Genomic DNA, 17931 nt, shown 5'->3' on the forward strand with positions numbered 1-17931 from the left:
CGTGTAATTACATCGTCTCCTCTCCTAGCTTTGTATGTACATGTACGCTCGAGTACTGAAATTTAGTCGAATGGAACCGGTAGAAAAGAGGGTGTGCTTTTTCTTACTTGAGACAGAAAAAAACATGGATGAGCCAGCCCGTAAGAGTGTACCATACAGGAAACGATTGGCCCATCCTCTCTATACGTGGGCATAGTCATGCTTCATAGCTATATCTTCCATCCTCTGTATCTCTGAAACACCTAGCTGCTGGTGCTCACATGCTGGGTCTTCTCTTGTCTAAACATCGCTTACTGCATCTCTGTATCATCTCTTTTTCTGCTCCATCATCTTTACCCAGCGTTATGCACTGCTTGCTGAGGGCTTCTGTGCATCCCGTTAGAACGTATGGATCCACGTGGGTTGTGGCGGGCGACGCTACGCGAGGCACTTTCCATTACGCTAAGTAAATTTAACTAGTCGTAAAAAATCGACTAGTTAGGTTATCTATTGGTTTTAATTCTTTGTTGCAGAGTACTGCTACCTTGATACCCTACAGCGCAATGTTCTCTGTTTGTCCCTTGGATATTACGGGGAAGTAGCTGTTGATGCTCGGATTGGTTAGGCGGTACAGAAACGCGCGCTGCAGCCATCCCTCTTTCCTCATGTCAAGTACTCTGAGGGTTGCGGTCAGAGAAAGGGAGGAGTCTTAGTTGAGGAGCACTTAAGACTTTCTGTCAGCTTCGTATCGAGTCTGGCACGGTCTCTAAGCAGAGACTTCCAGTAGTCCACACCAAGTAATATATACGAGCAGCAAAATAATGGCTCCGCTGCTGATTCCTTTTAGGCTAGATGTAGCATATATCAGAGAAAGCGATTTGTGTAGCTTGGCACGGTAGTGTGTGTATGTGTGTGCACATCATGCCTGTCATTCCAATATTTGGGTGATCAGTGTCCTTAAAGTAAGCCAACGCTCGCCCACCGCATTTGGGTAATGTTACTGATAATGTGTGTTCCTCCGTTTACTGTGCAGAGCTGTTCTTTTGCTCCAGAGTGTGGCTGGTAGAATACTCTTAGGTGGCCTGCCTGTTTGCTTTTGAGGCGCGTGCTTGCCCCCAGTTCATGGGCCCTCTCAGTTTACCTGTGTGGCTACTTAATTACCATTTGGAGGGTGAGCTTGGTTCGAGGAACGCAGGCAATGGTATTCAGACAGGGCAGTGCGAGCGGTGCATGCAGCTGCGGCGGCCTCTAGATAAGGGGTTTCCCCGAGGCTGCCAAAGCAGTTCCCTGTAGACAATTAAAGCGAGATTTTAGGGTTTTATTTTACGCGTACAATTTGCGAAGAAAGGAGGCCTCTTGAGCCTGTCCCGCCAAGAAGGCACATGTGTGAGGTTCCGAGGCCCCTGGGGGCCCCCATAAGAGCGCAGCTGCTGCTGTCGGTTTCGCAGCCGAGCAGCTGTCTCTCAGCTGTTGTTTTATAGAGCCACCACGTCCACAGCAGCGGCTGTGACAGGGGGCTCAGAGCTTAATAGCCGAATCCACGTGTGCAGAGGTGCCTCTCCCTCGAAGCGGCCACACCAGCAGCAACTGAGGAGCGGGGAAGCGTGGCACCGCCGTTCTCTTTGCATGGAGCGGGGAGATGGCGTTGTCTGCTTCGTCTTCGCGCAGCAGCAAGGGCCCCCGGGGGGCCCCGAAGACTGCGCATGCAGAGGAAACGTCTCCGCGGGTAATACGACTCGAGGCTGACTGCCTTGCCCAGAGAGATAAGGTGTTGGCGGAGAGCTGCTGCATCTGCCTGCAACGCGAGTCTTCGGCGAACGCACTTGCCGCCACTGCGGGAGTCGCTGCAGCCATAGTGGTGTGCAGCACCTGCGGGGCATGCGCACACGACACCTGCCTTGGTCCTGCATACTGCACTCCTTTGCAGCCAGCAGCAGAATCTGGAAGCACAGAGGCAGCGATCTCTCCGCGAGAGCGGCGACGCGCCGGTAGAGGGGTCACAGCCGCTTCGGCAGCAGCGGTCACCCCTGCCGTGCAGGGGGCCCTCTTAAGGGATTTCCAGTGCGATGCATGCAAAGTGGTGGCTGCCGCTAAGCCTCAAAACAACACCAGTAACAGCGACGGCGACGCCAAGGGGGGCGACGGTGTTGCTCTCGCTGCCTCCGCGTTGAGGGCAGCGCAGCGCTGTGCCTTATGCGGCAGCAGCGCAGGTTTGCTGGAGTTCGCACAGGCAGACAGCAGCGCCCTCCTAGCTCATCGAGGCTGCCTGCTGTACTCAGGCATACATACTCCAGCTGCTTCTCTGACGCCTGCCTGTAGCCTTCGGAAGCAAATGAGGTTGCAGCAGGCGCTGTTGCTCGCCGACTGCAGGAGTTTCTTGTGCTGCATTTGCGGGAGGGGGTCCTCGAGCAAAGGGGCACCAGGTGGCTATGCTGCAGCATGCAGCTTTCCTGGCTGCAAGTTGCGTCTCCATGCGACTTGTGCGTTCTCCTTGGGTGGCAGTACACAGCAGCGGCTGCTGGTGCCTGTGCAGCAGAAGCTGAAGCAGGAGGACTGTGAGCACGTGGTGCAAACAGCCGCGCCAGACACACCCTGTCCAGCGTCCTCCTACGACTGCTGCAGCAGCAACAGCAGCGAAACAGAATCGCTCAACAGTGCGACGTCGGGAGGAGGCACTGCCCTCTATATCGCGGACGGCGATTTCGCACTGCAGCCGCAAGCGCACAAGTTGCAGCCATCGCAGCAAGCCGTGTATATCTGGCGTGGGCTGCTCTGTCCGCAGCACGCTCATGCAGGAGCTGCCGCTGCTGCTCGCGATGCAGCTGTGCAGCGTCTCTGCGGAGCTGCCCAAAGGCGGCTCGCTGCGGCTGTAGCTGCTGCGCTTGCCGAGGAGGAGCAGCCTGTGGCATCCGTGGGAGCAGCCGCAGCTGCTGCTGCCCTTCCCAAAGCAGGAGCTGCGACGGCTGCCGCTACACCACAGGCTTTCGATGGCATGCCTGCAGCAGGAGCTGCGGCGTGCACATCGCCTTGCGAATCTGCTGCCTCGTGGGCAGCTGCTGCTTCTCCTGACTCCAGCCATGTTAGCAGCTCTGCTGCTGCCGCAGCCCCCTCTTGCGCCGCTGCAGCCGCTGCTGCAGTCGCAGACGCGGGAGTCTGTGCTGCAGGGCAGCTCAAGGCTGCGGATGGCAGTTGTGGAGACGTGAAGGCCAGTGTTCAAGGAGCATCTGCTGCAGGTTCCTCCTCCCCAGCCTCCTCAGCAGCAGCAGACGCAGGCGAAGCCGCCAACACCAATGTGCATGCAGCGGCAGTCAGAGGCCTCTCCTTGCAATGGTCCCGCTTCGATTCGCGTTTCAAGCGACTGTCTATTGGGGTGTATGCGCAGCAGCTGCAGCAGCAGCTGATGCAGTGCCTTCCTTCCGCCGACGCCACAAAAGCAGCGGCAGAGGCGCAGCTGCTGCAGCGCATCCTCTTCGACCCCATGGACTGCCGACCCACCTTTGCCGCAGTCGCCGCTGCTTGTCTTTCGACAAGTAGCGACGCAGCAGGAGCAGCAGGAGCAGCAGGAGCAGCAGGAGCAGCAGGAGCAGCACGAGTAGCAGCCGCTGCTGCCTCGGTGGTGGAAGGGCAGGCAGCAGCAGCAGCAGCGCCTTCGACGCTTTGCTTCTTCTCGAGCAGCCTGGGGGTGTCATCCGTTGCAGCAGCAGCAGCACCAACGGCAGCAGGCGGAGGCAAGGCGCAGAAGTATCGCGTGCTAAATGGGGAGAGCAGCAGCAGCAGCAGCTGCAACAAGACCCCTGCGATTCCTCCCACACAGCAGCAACTCGCTACTGCTGCAGGAAGCTCCCCCCTAGGCATTCTGCTCCGACTTCACCCTGGACTCCCCCCCCCAGGAGAGTGCCGTGTGCTGCAGCGCATTGCAGCTGCATACTGCAACGCGAGTGCGGGCAGCTCTCCCTGTGAAACAAGATTAAAATTGCCACCGCAGCTGCAGCACTTGCTGCAGACGATTGACGATTTCCTGACCTCTCGTGTTGCGGCACTGCCTTCTGCAGCCTCTCCTCCTGCTTTGATGGAAGAGGCCTCCGAGGCAGCAGCAGCAGCTGCAGCAGGTGCAGCAGCAGCAGGTGCAGCAGGTGCAGCAGCAGCAGGTGCAGCAGCAGCAGCTGCACCGAAAACTGTCACACCGGAAGCCGAGGGCGCTCTGCCTGCCGTCGCAGTGCAGCGGGCAGCGAAGGCTAAAAAACGGAAGCTCCCAAATGTTCCCCCGACGCAGAGCAGCAGCAGCAGCAGCAGCAGCAGCAGCAGCAGCAGCAGCAATTTGAGCCCTGCAGCGGCTGCAGATGGTGCAGCACCTCGAAACAGCAAACGTCGCCGTCAGACTCCGAGCGGCGAGCTCGATGAGCAGCAGCAGCAGCAGCAGCAAACTGCGCAGGGGGCGGGTGCAGCGGCGTTTTCTGGAGGAGGCGATCCAGGGAGCTTTGCTACTGGACGGGCAGGAGAGGGAAGCGAGGCTGCAGCAGGAGAGAGAGCAGTTGTGCTGCTGGACTGGGGGTTCTCGCAGGCTTGCGCGACGGTGCGCTGCCGAAGAGGGAACTCGGAGGCAGGCTTGCTCGAAAGGGCTGCAAGACTGGCAGAAGAGAGAGAAATGATAGATGCATATGCCGCGAGCGCAGCAGTAAGCAAAGAATCTGCTTCCATGCAGGCGGTAGTGCGGGTTTACGATGCGCTATTGCGGCAGGACGAGAAGAGGCTCCAACAGCAACAGCAGCAGCAGCAAAAACAGCAGCAGCAGCAAACTGCGGGTGCAGCAGCAGACGTGCCCATGATGGGCACTGCCACAGCATCGTCATCTGCCGCGGCGTACGAGGAGCCGATCGACATCGAAGTGGAGTCCATTGAAGCTATCAGCAAGTACGTTGCCGCCTTCCTAAGGCGGAGGGCGGCAACATACTCCCACGAGGGAGGCAGCAGCGCGAGCAGCCGTGGGCTGTCCGTAGACTTCATGAGCATGAAGACTGTAGGGGATCTCGTGAAGGAGACGCAGGTTGAGGGGGATGGTGCTCAGCAGCAGCGCAAGCAGAAGCAGGAAATGCAGGAGGTCTGCGCCTCGCTGAGCGCAGCGTCGCCTTCCCCCGCTGCGGATCCCGCCGCTGGAGCCGCAGCAGCAGCACGGGGGGCTGGGGGTGCAGCCGCTGTATCTACACCCGAAGCTGCTCTTGGCAACTCTCGCGGAGTCGGAGGGAGCAGCAGCAAAGGAGCCTTAGCACTGACAGTTGCAGGGGTGTTGAGTCCTCCTGCTGCTGCTGGGAGCGCCACTGCTCCCGCGAGCAGCAGGGGAACAGTGCAGCTAGCTGGCTTGTTGTTGCTGCCTGCCGAGACTGCGTCTGCTGCTGCTGCGGCGGCGGTAGAGCAGGGGATCGTTGGGGGAGGCTTAGCGCCTGCGGACGTCGAAGCGCTGCTGCCGCACGGTGATAGCATGGACTTGGTGGCGGCGAATCACGCCGCAACCGCATGCGGCGCCCTGGTGCTGCAGGAGCAGCTGACTGAGCACCGCGCATTGCTGCTGGATAGATTGGAGCAGCAGTGCCTCCTCACTCCCTTCAGACTCGTGGAAAGGCCGGCGGAAGAAGCCAAACTGCTGCTCCGTTATTTTGCCAGCGCGCGTTGGGGTCACCTTGTGGAGTGTCTGATCCGAGGGCACCGAGATCTGTGTTGTTTTTCGTGCAGCGGCGACTGCACGCCGAGCAAGCCGTGTAGCAGCAGCAGCAGCAACGGCAGCGGCGGCGGAGGCACTGGCAGCAGCGCGGCGGCGGCATCCGCCTCCACACACGCGAGTAGGCCTCCTGGCAACACCAAGCGCGTTGGTCAGCGTCCCTCTGCTGCAGGGGCGGCGGCTGCGACAGGAGGGGGAGGAGCAGCAGCGGCAGCAGCAGCAGCGGCAGCGGCTGAGGGGACTGGACGCAGCACCAACCGCAGCAGCCAGACGCAGCAGCAGATCAGCAGCGAGGGGGCTCAGGGAGGGAGTGTTGGACCCTCGAGCGACATTGACGGTCTTGGCGAGAGCGGCGCTTGTTGCTGCGTTTGCTGGGGATCCAGCTGCAGCCCTCTGAATCGCATGTTGCGGTGCAATTGCTGCCAGGTGGTTGTACATCGCCACTGCTATTGTTCGATCCCGTTCAGTGCGGCGCATCCTAGAGGCGCAGCTCCCGCCGCGGCAGCAGCCCCGAGCGCTGAGGGTTGGCTCTGCATGCGCTGCGACTGGGAAAAACGCCTCGTTGGTCTTCAGCAGCAGCGCAGCAGCTTCAGCCTCTCGACGGCTGTCTGCTGCGTCTGTGGGCGCAAAGGAGGGGCGTTCAAAAGGGCCATCTCGCTGCGTCGCGCTCGATGTCTGCAGCTTCACCCGCCGCATCAGCAGGGGGCTCCCGGAGGCGTGTGGGACGCTGAAGCCGCCGCAAAGAGCGACAGCGTGGAAATGCTGCACCTCCAGTGCGCGCTGTGGCTGCTACCTGCCGCCAAGTGCTTCGACGTTCTGCGGCTAGAGCCGTGGTGTCTCTCCGAAATTCCGACTGCTGCCGAAGCCCTGCAGCAGCGGAAGGCTTCTTTGAGCCGGCAAGAAGGTGTTATGGAGCGCCACGAAGGGGACGATTGCGGAAAGGAGGGCGTCTCTCCCGTGCGGTGGCTGAGAGAGGGCCTTGTCTGCTGGTCGGAAGCCCCCACTGCGCTCTGCTGTATTTGTCTGGTGGATGTGGGGGTCGTCCGGGGATGTGCATGCGATGGCTGCCTCACATTCTTTCATCCCTATTGTGCATGGCTGAACGGCTTCTTCGTGAGAGTGCGCAACAGCGCAAGGCCTTTCTCCTCTTGCGAGCAGCAGCAGCAGCAGCTGCACCCCCCGCACCAACAGAAGCAGGGGGGGGGAGGGGGCTCTGTCGTGGATGCCGATGAGGAGCAGAGCACTGCGGCGGGGGAGATTGAAGGCTTCGACTCTAAAGGCCTTAGCGGCACCTCCCACAACAATGCCGCCAACAGTATGAAGCGCATCGGACTCACAGCCGATGCCTTGCTGCAGCAGGTTGCCATCGAAATCTTCTGCCCGCAGCACACGCCTGCATATGCAGCTCACAGGTATGCCACTCGACCGCTTGGCCTCGATACTGTGTGGCTTCTGCGTGCATGCACGCGCCACTATTTACCCTTTTGTAACTTCCGCGCCGCCCTCATTTATCGTGGCTCCCGCCCCCCTCTGAATTGCGCGTTTGGTTCCGCTGTTGTTTCTGCCCGCATGCGCGATTCCAAGCACCCAGTGCATGCTGTGGCACCTCCAGGAATCCCCAAGGTGTGTGAATGGTCGTATGCTGCTGCGCCTTCCCATCCCTCCCCTCTCTGCTGATGCTTGTGTTCTCCTGCAGACAGCAAGCGCAGCAGCAGAGAATCCGTGAGGAGCGAGCGGCGCTCTCGGGGGGCCTCACTCTCTGCAAGCCACCGTATGGAGCAACTCCCAGCGAGCAGCCAGCTGCTGCTGCTGCAGTAGCGGAGGCGGGCAGCAGCAGCAGTGCCAAGCGGAGCGGCAGCAGCAGCAGCAGCAGCAGCAGCAGTAAGAACAAGTCTGGAAACAGCAGCCATCCCGAGCAGCGCCGCGCGGAGGCTGAGTCAGCAGCAGCAACGGCCTCCGGTATGACGCCAGCAGCAACAGCGTCGCAGGCTGCAGTGACTGATCACAAGAGCGCCTCTGCAGCTCTAGATACGCCACATGCCGAGGTGGCCATCGAGGAAGATCTTTATGGCGATGACATCTGCGCTGTTTGCACGCGCGTATGCCTCTGCGTTCGAATATCCAGCGCGCTGCTGACACCCCGCCTGTCTAAGGGTTATTTGCTGGCTTGTGTCGTATTGTGGCAGTGCTGTTCAGCCGTTCCTTGTAACCCGCATCTGAGCGTCTGCAGATGTCAGGAGGGTGTGATGCGGTGCCGCTTTCTGCATGCAGGACGCTAATGAGAGCGCAAGCCTCGAGTGTTGCGTCGGATGCGGTATCTGCGTACATCTCGACTGCTACGGAGGCTTCTCCTTGGGCGAGTCGGGTACAGGAGGCGACGACGCCCCCCGTCGTCGCTTCCTGTGTGACCCCTGCCTTTGGGGTGTCAATCCGAAACGGGTAGGAAGAATGCGAACGGCGTCGTCTGCGCTCCCTAATGGCCTCCTCCCGCCTGCCTCCTTTGCAAGCGTTCCTTTCATGTTTCAAGGGCACATTTCTACCCCATGCATGAGCGCGCGCGCAAATGTGTGTGTAATGTGTGTAATGTGTGTGTGTGTGTAATGTGTGTGTAATGTGTGTAATGTGTGTGTAATGTGTGTAATGTGTGTGTGTGTGTAATGTGTGTAATGTGTGTGTGTGTGTGTAATGTGTGTGTAATGTGTGTGTAATGTGTGTGTGTGTAATGTGTGTGTAATGTGTGTGTGTGTGTAATGTGTGTGCATGCAGGTAACCTGTCTGCTGTGTCCTCGTCGGGGGGGCGCCTTCAAGGCTGCCCAGCCGTTTGCTGCGAGTGCAGCCTTCTGGCGTACAGCGCAGGACTTTCGAGTGTATCTACAGCAGCAGCAGCAGCAGCAGCAGCAGGGCTTGTGTATGATGCCTGGTGCGGGAGCGGGGTGGCGTTCGGGAGGAGCCTTTTCTCCATCTTTCGTGCATGCCTTTTGCGCCCTGGTTTCGCCTTCTCCACCCGTAAAGATTGCGCATACACCCGAGCTTTCTCCGGTGTGGGGTTGCGACTTGCTGGCTGCTGCACTGGGGGTCGTGGATGCATGCGATGCAGCCGTAGCAGCAGCAGCAGCTTCTGGTGCCGGAGCCGGTGCTGCGCTGGCCCTTCGTGGCAGCCGCAGCACCAGAAATTTCTGCTGTATCTGCAACAGGCGAGGCGGGCTGCTCTTCCGCTGCTGCTGCCGTCTGACGACAGCCACAGCCCCCTCCACGGCAGCAGCGGAGGCGGCTGCCTGGGTGCAGCAGCTAGCGCTCCTCACGCACTCCGCTGCAGAGGGGGGGCAGCTAGCTGCGGAGGGGCCTGCCGTTGCACGAGCCCTTGAAGCCGCCCAAAGAGACAGCGCCTACTGCAAAAAGCGCATGCACCCCCTCTGTGCACTGCTTTGCGGAGCACGCGTTTGTTTTAGCAGCTGCGGAGAAGCCACTATAGGAGACCCCGCCGAGCCATTGTTCTTCTGCCCGGAGGTATACACGGTGCCAGTGCTGCTGTCACTGCTGCTCTTTCTGCGTTGCTGTGTGCCGTTTCTGCGAAGAGGAGCGTTCACGCTTGCAGAGCAGGGATTTTAATAGCGACACGGGAAGGCCCCACTTGCATCTATCTTTGGGTGCTTGTGGTGTGTACGCAGCACTCCAATATGCTGGGGGAAGTCACCGCTCAAGAGCACCAGATTCTCCATATCTACCGCCAGATGCAGCAGGTACCCTTCATGGCTCTTTTGCTGTTGATGTTGCCAACCATGCAGCTTCCTGCCGGCAGAGCCCTCGAGTTGCTGAGTTGTACTTGCTGCTTGTTGTTGCGTCCAATGCAAAGTTCGCTCCTGCCTCCATGTGCCCGCCGTGCGCGCTCCCGCTGCTGGTGTACGGCTGTCTGCTGCAGCGGCTGTTACTGATTCAAGAGCGACAAATGATCGAGCACTCCAAGTTGCAGCTGCTGCAGCAGGCTCGGCGCCTGAGCGCGCAACTGGAGAAGGTGCCCCTCGAATCAGGAGAGGGGCAGCAGCAGCAGGTGCAGCTCATGCAGCAGCTTCTGCGACGCTTTTCTGGCCAGGAAACGCCACAGAATCTGCATCAAATGATAGCGCCTCTGCAGCAGCAGCGGTTGCTTTTGGCCAGTGGAGCCGACCAGCAGCAGCAGCAGCTGGTGCTCCAGCGCATGCTGTCGATGTCAGGAGTGCAACAGCAGTCACACTTGCTGCAGCAGCAGCAGCAGTTGCTGCTGCTGCAACAACAGCAGCAACAGCAACAGCAGCAGCAGCAACAGATGATGTTCATGATGGCACAAGGCTTGGACCAGCACCTACAGCAGCAGCAGCAGCTGCTTATGCACTGTCCAACGAAGCCCCCAATAGCGGTACCATCACAGCTGCAACAACAACAGAAGACGCCTCGCCCAAAGGCTAGAAAGGAGTCTAGGCGAGCTCCCCGCAAAGCGGCAAAGGAAACAGGGCAGCAGCAGCAGCAAAATCAGCTACTACCGCTGCACCACGGAACGCAGGAGCCGGAGGCACTCCAGTCTGTGGATACACTGCAAGGATCGGAGACGCCCCAAGATCAGCAGCAGCAACTACAACCCAATCCTGCTACACAGGATGGACTTCCTCTCTTGCTCCAGGATACTCCTGGAATGCTGTAAAATCGGAGGCAGCGGCGACAGGTCTAGCTGAGCCACAGCTGTACTCCGACTTGCAGCGGCAGCCTTGAAAGATGGGCTGCTCTCTTGTGGGTGCAGGCTGCTGTCTCAGCTATGCTGTGATTGGAAAAGCGGCGGCTGCTGCTATCCCCACGTCTCGCGCTTGTAAAGAAGGCCAGAATACGGCTAGTTTTGGATACTGATGCATACCAACACATGGAGTCTCTGTGTGCATGCATGTCTGTTTTAACGGAGCAAGTAGTATACGCAGTGCATTCGGGTGAGCGGCGGCCACCACACATAAACACGCGGACTCTCCCTTTGCCACACTGGTCAACGACGAGATGACTGACTCTCGCACATAGCTAGCTGCATTGGTAGGCGGTTAGCTGATTGGCTGGGCTGAAGCGTGAACAGCAAATATTTCGTTCCTCTTTTAATTCATACTGCTGCAGAGTTCTGCAGAGCGTTCGCACGTGAGATGCCTGCTAGCCTTGATTCTTGCTTACCCGGCCTAAGCCAGCCACCCCAGACGACCCAGGTGTAGCCAGAACATGTAATAAAAATGTCGTTTCGGATAAGTTCATTATTTGTACACATGCGTACGATTCACATCCGAAAAGCATGCTAATAACAGAAGTCGTGAGCACTCAACATTTGCCTCCTGCATCTGCTTCCCAGGAGGAAATTTTGAAGGTCGAATGGACCTCTTGAGATCCTCATACACTCTGTTACAATCGATTTGTGCCTCAAGTGCGTTGGCAGCTCAACACGCTGGCTCGTTACGCTCGGGCACCAGCGATTCAGAAGCTAAAACGCATGTGCGTAGCGGACGGAAGGCCTACCTAGGCACGGTTTAGACTACGTCATATATTCCACAGAAATTGGTCAAGAACTGACAATTATTCCGTCCAGAATCCGCACATACCATTGTTCCTGGAGTCACTCAGCTCAACAATGTACAAGTCAACTGGGTTCACCTGCGCGGTATGAATTGTTTGCTATGCGCAACTGGCTGAAAACTAGTGCACATCAGCCCTCGCAGCAGTGCCCACGCAGCCTACCGGTGCATCATCCCCTCCCTGCCGAATCCCCAACACATGAAGGCAAACGGAGGAAGGAGGGGGCTGCTTCGGAGAGACAGACACCAGAACCTGCCAAGTTCTGTGTTGCCCTTGGGGCTCCCTGAAGAGTGCGTATGTGTGGAATACACCAACGGAAGGAAGAAGTATATCTTTTGAGGAAAATGCACAAACCAGGAGCCTCTTGCCAGCTGAACTGATAATGCCTCACAGATACACGTACCCTCCAACAGTTATATTGAAGCAGCTCATGATGGTTTTGGGCGGGGAGCATATTATGTACTGCCAACCCAATGGTTCTGTAGATTTCAAGGCACTTCGTACGCAGTATGCATGTGCAAGGCACTAATCCCTTTGCATTTGACAGATGTGTTCCGGGAACTGCCAGAACGCGCCATGTGCTCGTCCTACGATGCGAGCACTCTGGAACAGCGAAAAGAGTTGCGCCAGGAGTAATACAATTTCTAGCTCTGCGAACCACCAGCCCTACTAGTACGCCGGCTTAGTCAAGTGTGCGTACTCTGTTACTCCATGAGGTGCTGTGAACTACAGCGTTCAATAGCGGCTGGAGGGCGGCACGCTGGCCTCGGCCCCTGCCCATGGCGTTTCCAGCCACCTTTCAGGCTTGGTACTACTCCAAAATCACTCTAAATAAAGGCTGCGATTCCTCATGTCTCCCGAATGGAGTGTCTGAGGGTCTGGCGCAGGCTTCCTGCTGCAAGCTTTACGGAGAAGCTGCCCTGCACAAGACGGTAGTATGGCTAGATGGGCGTGCTCAAGTGTCATGCTCCCCTGATGCGTTCTACGAGCTATTGCTCATGCCACACCGAACTAGCGACAGCATCGTCGGGTGAGACGATGCGAGAAGTCAGCCAAGAAGGCCTTCGAAGAAATTTTTGCTCTAGCCGAACACCACACAGCGCATCGTGGGAGCGGTGTTTGGATAGCCCCCATGTGAGATCAAAAGCTACAAGTCTTCGTGCAGCGAATTTGTTAGGAGGTCAGCTACGGAGTGTCAGGCTCCTCTCTGGAGAAGAAGTTCGGTGTAGCGAAATGAGCAGTCTCTCTTCGTACATGTCCATCATCGTGTGCTGGCTGTGCTGGAACACCAGCAGGAGGAAAATAGGGGCAGTAACAAAAAAAGACACGAGTTAAGGGGCAGAAGAGAGTTGTTGCCGGAAAAATGAGGCGTGGAATAGGATGGGAATAAGAAGACCCTACTTGGAAGCCTCCCTAGAGGCGTGCAACCGCCAGAGGACTGTTGAACTGTGTCAAGGGTTTCAGCAGCTGCCATGTCTGGCCAGCCTGGCCTCTACTCTTGTGTACGCTAGAAAAGCTCCTCTTTAACTTTATTAATGGTTTGAAAGGTGTTGCCGAGGTTTGTTTCCTCCGCGAAAGAGAAGCAGCTCTCCCCCCTCCGCGATCTTGTTAATGCTCCGGAATTTTCCTTTAAAGGCTTTCGGGCCACCCCCCTCGGCCCGTCCTCCGATCTCTTTGTTAACAAGCAATGTTCGAAAGCTCCTGTAAGGCCGCCTGCTGTGACTGCCTTCGGAGGTGTATTCTGTTGTGGCTGCCTTGAACATCTTAGGATCGCCGTTTCTTCCTATTCACCGGCCGCGCACACGCATGGTTCCACCTCCTTCTAATTCCCATGATGGAAGCGTCAGCACAAGGAGGATCTCCCAGATGCAAAGGGCGCAGCAGTACCAAGACAGCCGTCGCTGCCGGCAGCGATAGCGTCGCAAGCAGCAACGCGCTCAAAAGCAGCACCGCTGACAGCGGGATGAGGCACAACTATTGCAGCAACGCCACGTGCATGACGGCTGAAACATGTTTGGACTGCCAGAATTGCAGCAGCAATAGCGGTGGGAAGCCGTCTGCAAATAGACGTTTGCTCTCGCCAGCAGGCGACCTGTTGAGGGCCTTTGGTCGGGAGAGGCTGACAGTGGTTATCAAGGTGGGAACCTCGACGCTCATGGATGAGCGGCTGCACACTCCCAGCTTTTCCCTCTCGAATATTGGCAAGCTCGTTGATACGGTAAGCCGAGGCTGCCACTCTCTTGCTCCTCTTCCCATTCTACGTCGTAGCTCCCGAATTCCAGTTCATCAGAAAGCTGCACAATTGCTGCCCTACTGTGTAAAGGGCGACTATTCCTCACCCCACCCTCCCAGTTCGCTTCTTTGCTCATCTTCTCACCTCTGTTTGAGGGTCCTCCTGTATTGCCTGGCCCCTCCCGCTTGTGTGGACGTCGATAGCTTCCTCCTGTGTCTTCTCTCTACACTAGTAATGCCAACCCTCCCTTCGCAAAATAAGGCCTTTTCCGCCTTTTCCCCGCTTGCCGTCTTGTCTTCCGAATCGTCGCCAGCCGCGTCTCGCAGTACCTTTTGTTTGGTCTGCCCTCTGCGCGTTTCGGGAGTCTCCGAAGGCGCCAGTGCTGTGGTTGTTGCCGTCCCCGACTCGATGTCTGGAGGCTTGCAGCTTCTTTGCTTCGAGCTGTTTAGCGGAATGCTGAGCAGTCATCCTCCTTGTGCGCTGTGCTTTCTCAGATTTGCCTCTTGCGCTCGAAGGGTGTGTCTGTTCTGTTGGTAACCAGCGGAGCAGTGGGGGCAGGTTGTGTGGCTTTGCACCTGCAAAAGCGGCCAGAGGCTATCCGAGAGAAACAGGCTCTTGCTGCAGTGGGCCAGTGTCGCCTCATGCGACTTTACGAGGATTTGTTCAGGCAAGGCAGCACCTGAGGCTTGTATCGTTCCCCCATCACGTTCGTTGCGCAGCGGATGGCTCTCAGCAGCAAAGGTGGCTTCGTGCAGGCGAAGGGGCACAGGCAGCAGCAGGCAGGCAGCCTTCTTTTAGAGACACCCCTTATCAAAGTGCTGTCCACAGTAGTATCGACGCCAGGGATATACTGCGCTTGCGTTTGTTGGCGCAGTGTGCGAGAAGTGCGAGTGGCTCAGCTGTTGGTCAGCCGCAACGACTTTCTACGGCAGAGAACCTACGGCAATTTCAGGAGCTGCCTGCGCTCTCTGTTGGATCTGCATGTCTGTCCTTCTCACTGCAACTTTCTCAGCACCCGCGTGTGCATGCACTAATTTAACTGCTGCTGCTGGACTTCTCCTCTGGTCTTACTTCTCTGCCTTGGCTGTGCGTTCGGCTTTTAGCCAGGCGTGACGACTCCCAAGAGGTCGTGCATCTGCGTAAACCCGCAATTTTGATTGCTGCGATGCGAGACTTGTATTCGCAATGCAACGCCTCCTTCATGTGCCTCCTCCTTCCCCTTCCTCCCTTTGTGCGCTTCTTTGCATGCAGGTGGTGCCTATTCTGAATGAGAACGATTCCATTTGTACCGAGGAGCTGCGATTTGGAGATAACGATACGCTGGCTGCGCACTGCGCTGTTGCCCTCGAGGCAGACTTTCTCTTCATCCTCACCGACGTGGACTGCCTTTACACAAAAAATCCAAAAGCGCATGCGGGTATGCCTCGCAATTCGCGTGTGTAACACCTAAGCACTGTCTACCCCTTTTAGTGCTTATTGTCGAGAAACCTCGCAATTGGGGTCCTCTCCTTTCCTTGCGCTTGTTTCTTTGCTACTTCTCCTTTTCCCCTCCCCTGCTTATCTGTGTAGGTATGGCCGTGCAAAACTGAATGCATGTATTGCCTGTGCTATAAATGCGTACAATGCATGTATTGCATGTTCTATAAATGCGTACAATGCATGTATTGCATGTGCTATAAATGCGTACAATGCATGTGTTGCATGTGCTATAAATGCGTACAATGCATGTATTGCATGTACTGTATATATAATATATACAAATATACATGCATTACGTGCAGGCATGCGTGTGTTTATTGTAGTGTGTATGATCTGTCCTTCCGCGCGTTCCCTCGTTTGGCAGAGATCTCCCTGCGTGTGCGAGACTGCAGTGGCCTCTTTGGGTTTTTCTGTGGTTTTTTTTTCGTGATGCCTCAGACGCTTGTCCAGTGTGGTTTGTGGATCGCTTCACGGATGTGTATTCGTACCTCTCCCTCCAGGGAGGTGGTGGCGCATGGGGGACTGGCGGGATGTATACCAAGGTCGTTGCCAGCAAGATTGCAACAAACCTCGGCGTGCATGTGGGCATTGTTAATGGCGCACATCCGGATAGGGTGTTGGACATGCTTCAGTTTGTTGCCGAGCACAGGATTCTGCATCCCTTACCCCTCCTGCACTGCCCGTCAGCACCGCTGCTGCAGAGCCACGCAGCGGCAGCTGCAGCGGCAGGGGCACCTCCAGGAGGAGCAGAAAGAGGCGACACTTTTGCAAACGACTCCCTGCAGCAGCCACCAAATCCGCGCTTGTCGTTGGACAGCACGGGAGACGTGAGCGGGCAGGAGACTATGGACAGAGCCTTTCACCGAACGGCAGCAGAGGCCTCCTCCTGCTCGAAAAATTCCGAAATGACAGGGATCTATGAGCAGACGCAGAGCGCCTGGCGCGCAAGCGGGCGGAGTGGTGTTCAGGGGAGTCTCGCTCTCAATGCGCAATCTTCTGCCCCAGTCTCAGACTTGCGGGTGCTGCCTGCACAGTGGTGTAGCTCCCCCCCAGAGCCTAGTGCCGCTGCGCTTTCCACCGACCTCGCAGCCGATGTCGCGGGTGCTGAGCATTCCCCGCGACGCAGACTCTCGTCTTCGCTCGTCGTGGAGGCGGGTGTCGAGTCAGAGAGTAGCTGCAGCAGCAAGAAAAGCGTTTTGGAGGATGATTCGCCTACCGCGGAAGCAGATACGAACACGGGCAATCTCCCAGTGGCCTCTCCCCTCAACTGCACCTGCACTGCGGAGCAACTTACCGGTGGAGTCGCACCCGAGATAGCGCCACTACCGACGCCTGCAGCAACAACAACGGAAGCCACAGGCAATCAGCTGGCGTGTGCAGCCGTGGGCTTCCATAAACGCTGGCACAGGCAAGGCCGTCCGCTGCAGCAGCAACCGATACAGCATCACAATTTCCCCCAGCAGCCACCCAGCTACGAATGCTGCTGGCCTAAGCAAGAAAGCATCCGATTCGCAATTCCATCAGAGGAGGATAGTCAAGGCTCTCCCCCGTCCTTTGAAGGTGCGATACGGCCTCCCTGCCTTGTGCACTCACTCGCGTGTCTTCTCGTCAAGCTCTATCCTTGAGCTTCACGCTTCTGTAGCCACTGCTGCTGCTGCTGCCGCCATGGCTGTCGCAGGCACCATATTTATCTCGAATGCCCCTACGGGTCCATCTCAGTCGGTTCGTCTGGTGCGACGCTGGATTCTTTCGTTGCCAGTGCGGGGAGAGGTGGACGTGGATGTCGGGTGCGCCCGCAGCCTAGTGCTGCATCGCAAGAGCCTCTTCGCCGCTGGTGAGTGCTCGTTGTTGTTGTTGCAAAGACTGTCTCGCAGTGTTCGCAGCGTCTTTGCTTTTCGTCGTACTCTGTGGGCTCCTATGGACGTGCGAAGGCTTTTGCCACAAGACGTATGGCCTCGTGGTAGCGATGAGTCGCTCTAGAGTATCTTTTTTTCTTAGGCGTCAAGGCTGTGAGGGGGACCTTTGTTGCTGGAGAGTGTCTCAGTATCTTTCTGCATGGATATCAGAGCTCCAGCGGCGTCATGGGGGCTGAGATAGGCCGCTGCGTCACCGGCTTTTCAAGTGAAGAACTTCACGTCGTGAAGGGTGCGTGAGCCGACGATGATTGTAGATAGCTCCCTACTTTTTCACCGCTGGCTAGACTCTGTGGCAGGACCATCACCTTGGCAGCCAGTGCGGTCTTCCGTATTGGTGTCACTGACAACTGATGGGATCTGTTCCACCTTGTCTGCCAGCACGCATCCTCTCGAGCTTTCTTCCCCGTGATCGAAGCCTTCCCCACTCCTTCTCGAAGAGGGGTGCGTGCGTCTCTTTGTGCATGTGCAACCGGAGCGTGGTTGCTTCTATGCTATCATCGGCGGGAAGGTTGGATGGGGACTGCTTGCGCGCTTCATCGATGGCTGTTTGCGTAGGACACCGCAGTAGGGAATTTGAAAGCCTTCTTGGATACGCTGCAGATCAGGAGGTCGCACACCGACACGATTTGGTGCTCGTCTACATGAATGGCGATGACAGACTCCGCCGTATTTGTGAAGGCAAGGAATCTCTCTAGCTCAATGAATCGCTCTCTTGACGGTTCATGTGGGGATCTCATGTAAAGCCTCCAGGGAGGCACCCTGCGGTTCGCAAAACACTCCGCGGATCAGGTCTCCACATTGCTGTGCTCAAAGGTGCGTAGTGCACCACTGCACTCCTACTCACCCTGCTCTTTTGCATGCGTGAGGCCCCTTATTGGCTACACACCACGGATGTGTGGGAACCGAGGACCTGCTCAGAAGCCAAAGGATGCTGGCAGTAGGATCGCGTGCTCCTGAGCTGTAGCGACAGCGCTAGAAGCGGCTTACTAGCTGGGGGAACCTAGCTGATAACGATCGATGTGTCTTGGTGCGAGCTG

General features: G+C 57.3%; 2 protein-coding genes across 2 annotated transcripts; both read left to right on the top strand.

The window, feature by feature from the left end:
* Positions 1–70: 70 nt before the first annotated feature.
* Positions 71–10567, top strand: LOC34620397. The gene is made up of 10 exons (XM_026337890.1): positions 71–140; positions 1324–1370; positions 1739–3553; positions 3608–7104; positions 7389–7791; positions 7964–8131; positions 8459–9199; positions 9361–9432; positions 9612–10363; positions 10477–10567. Exons 1-10 carry the CDS (start codon positions 71–73, stop codon positions 10565–10567), a joined length of 7656 nt encoding a protein of 2551 aa, XP_026193675.1.
* A 3913-nt stretch (positions 10568–14480) lies between these two features.
* Positions 14481–16816, top strand: LOC34620396. Its single transcript, XM_026337891.1, has 7 exons — positions 14481–14606; positions 14751–14938; positions 15069–15240; positions 15479–15592; positions 15911–16386; positions 16592–16709; positions 16778–16816. The coding sequence occupies exons 1-7, from the start codon at positions 14481–14483 to the stop codon at positions 16814–16816; spliced, it is 1233 nt and encodes a 410-aa protein (XP_026193676.1).
* The last annotated feature ends 1115 nt before the right edge of the window (positions 16817–17931 follow it).

Source organism: Cyclospora cayetanensis, unplaced genomic scaffold (genome assembly GCF_002999335.1).
Source record: "Cyclospora cayetanensis isolate NF1_C8 unplaced genomic scaffold, CcayRef3 CcayRef3_contig_21, whole genome shotgun sequence".
NCBI lineage: Eukaryota > Apicomplexa > Conoidasida > Eucoccidiorida > Eimeriidae > Cyclospora > Cyclospora cayetanensis.

Coding starts and splice junctions, on each gene's coding strand:
- LOC34620397 (XM_026337890.1), top strand. CDS start 71: ATGGAACCGGTAGAAAAGAGGGTGTGCTTTTTCTTACTTGAGACAGAA. Junction 8,132..8,458: donor GGGGTGTCAATCCGAAACGG/GTAGGAAGAATG, acceptor GTGTGCATGCAG/GTAACCTGTCTGCTGTGTCC. Junction 9,200..9,360: donor CATTGTTCTTCTGCCCGGAG/GTATACACGGTG, acceptor GTGTGTACGCAG/CACTCCAATATGCTGGGGGA.
- LOC34620396 (XM_026337891.1), top strand. CDS start 14,481: ATGTCTGTCCTTCTCACTGCAACTTTCTCAGCACCCGCGTGTGCATGC. Junction 15,593..15,910: donor ATGGCGCACATCCGGATAGG/GTGTTGGACATG, acceptor GAGCAGACGCAG/AGCGCCTGGCGCGCAAGCGG. Junction 16,387..16,591: donor TTCCATAAACGCTGGCACAG/GCAAGGCCGTCC, acceptor CTTCTCGTCAAG/CTCTATCCTTGAGCTTCACG.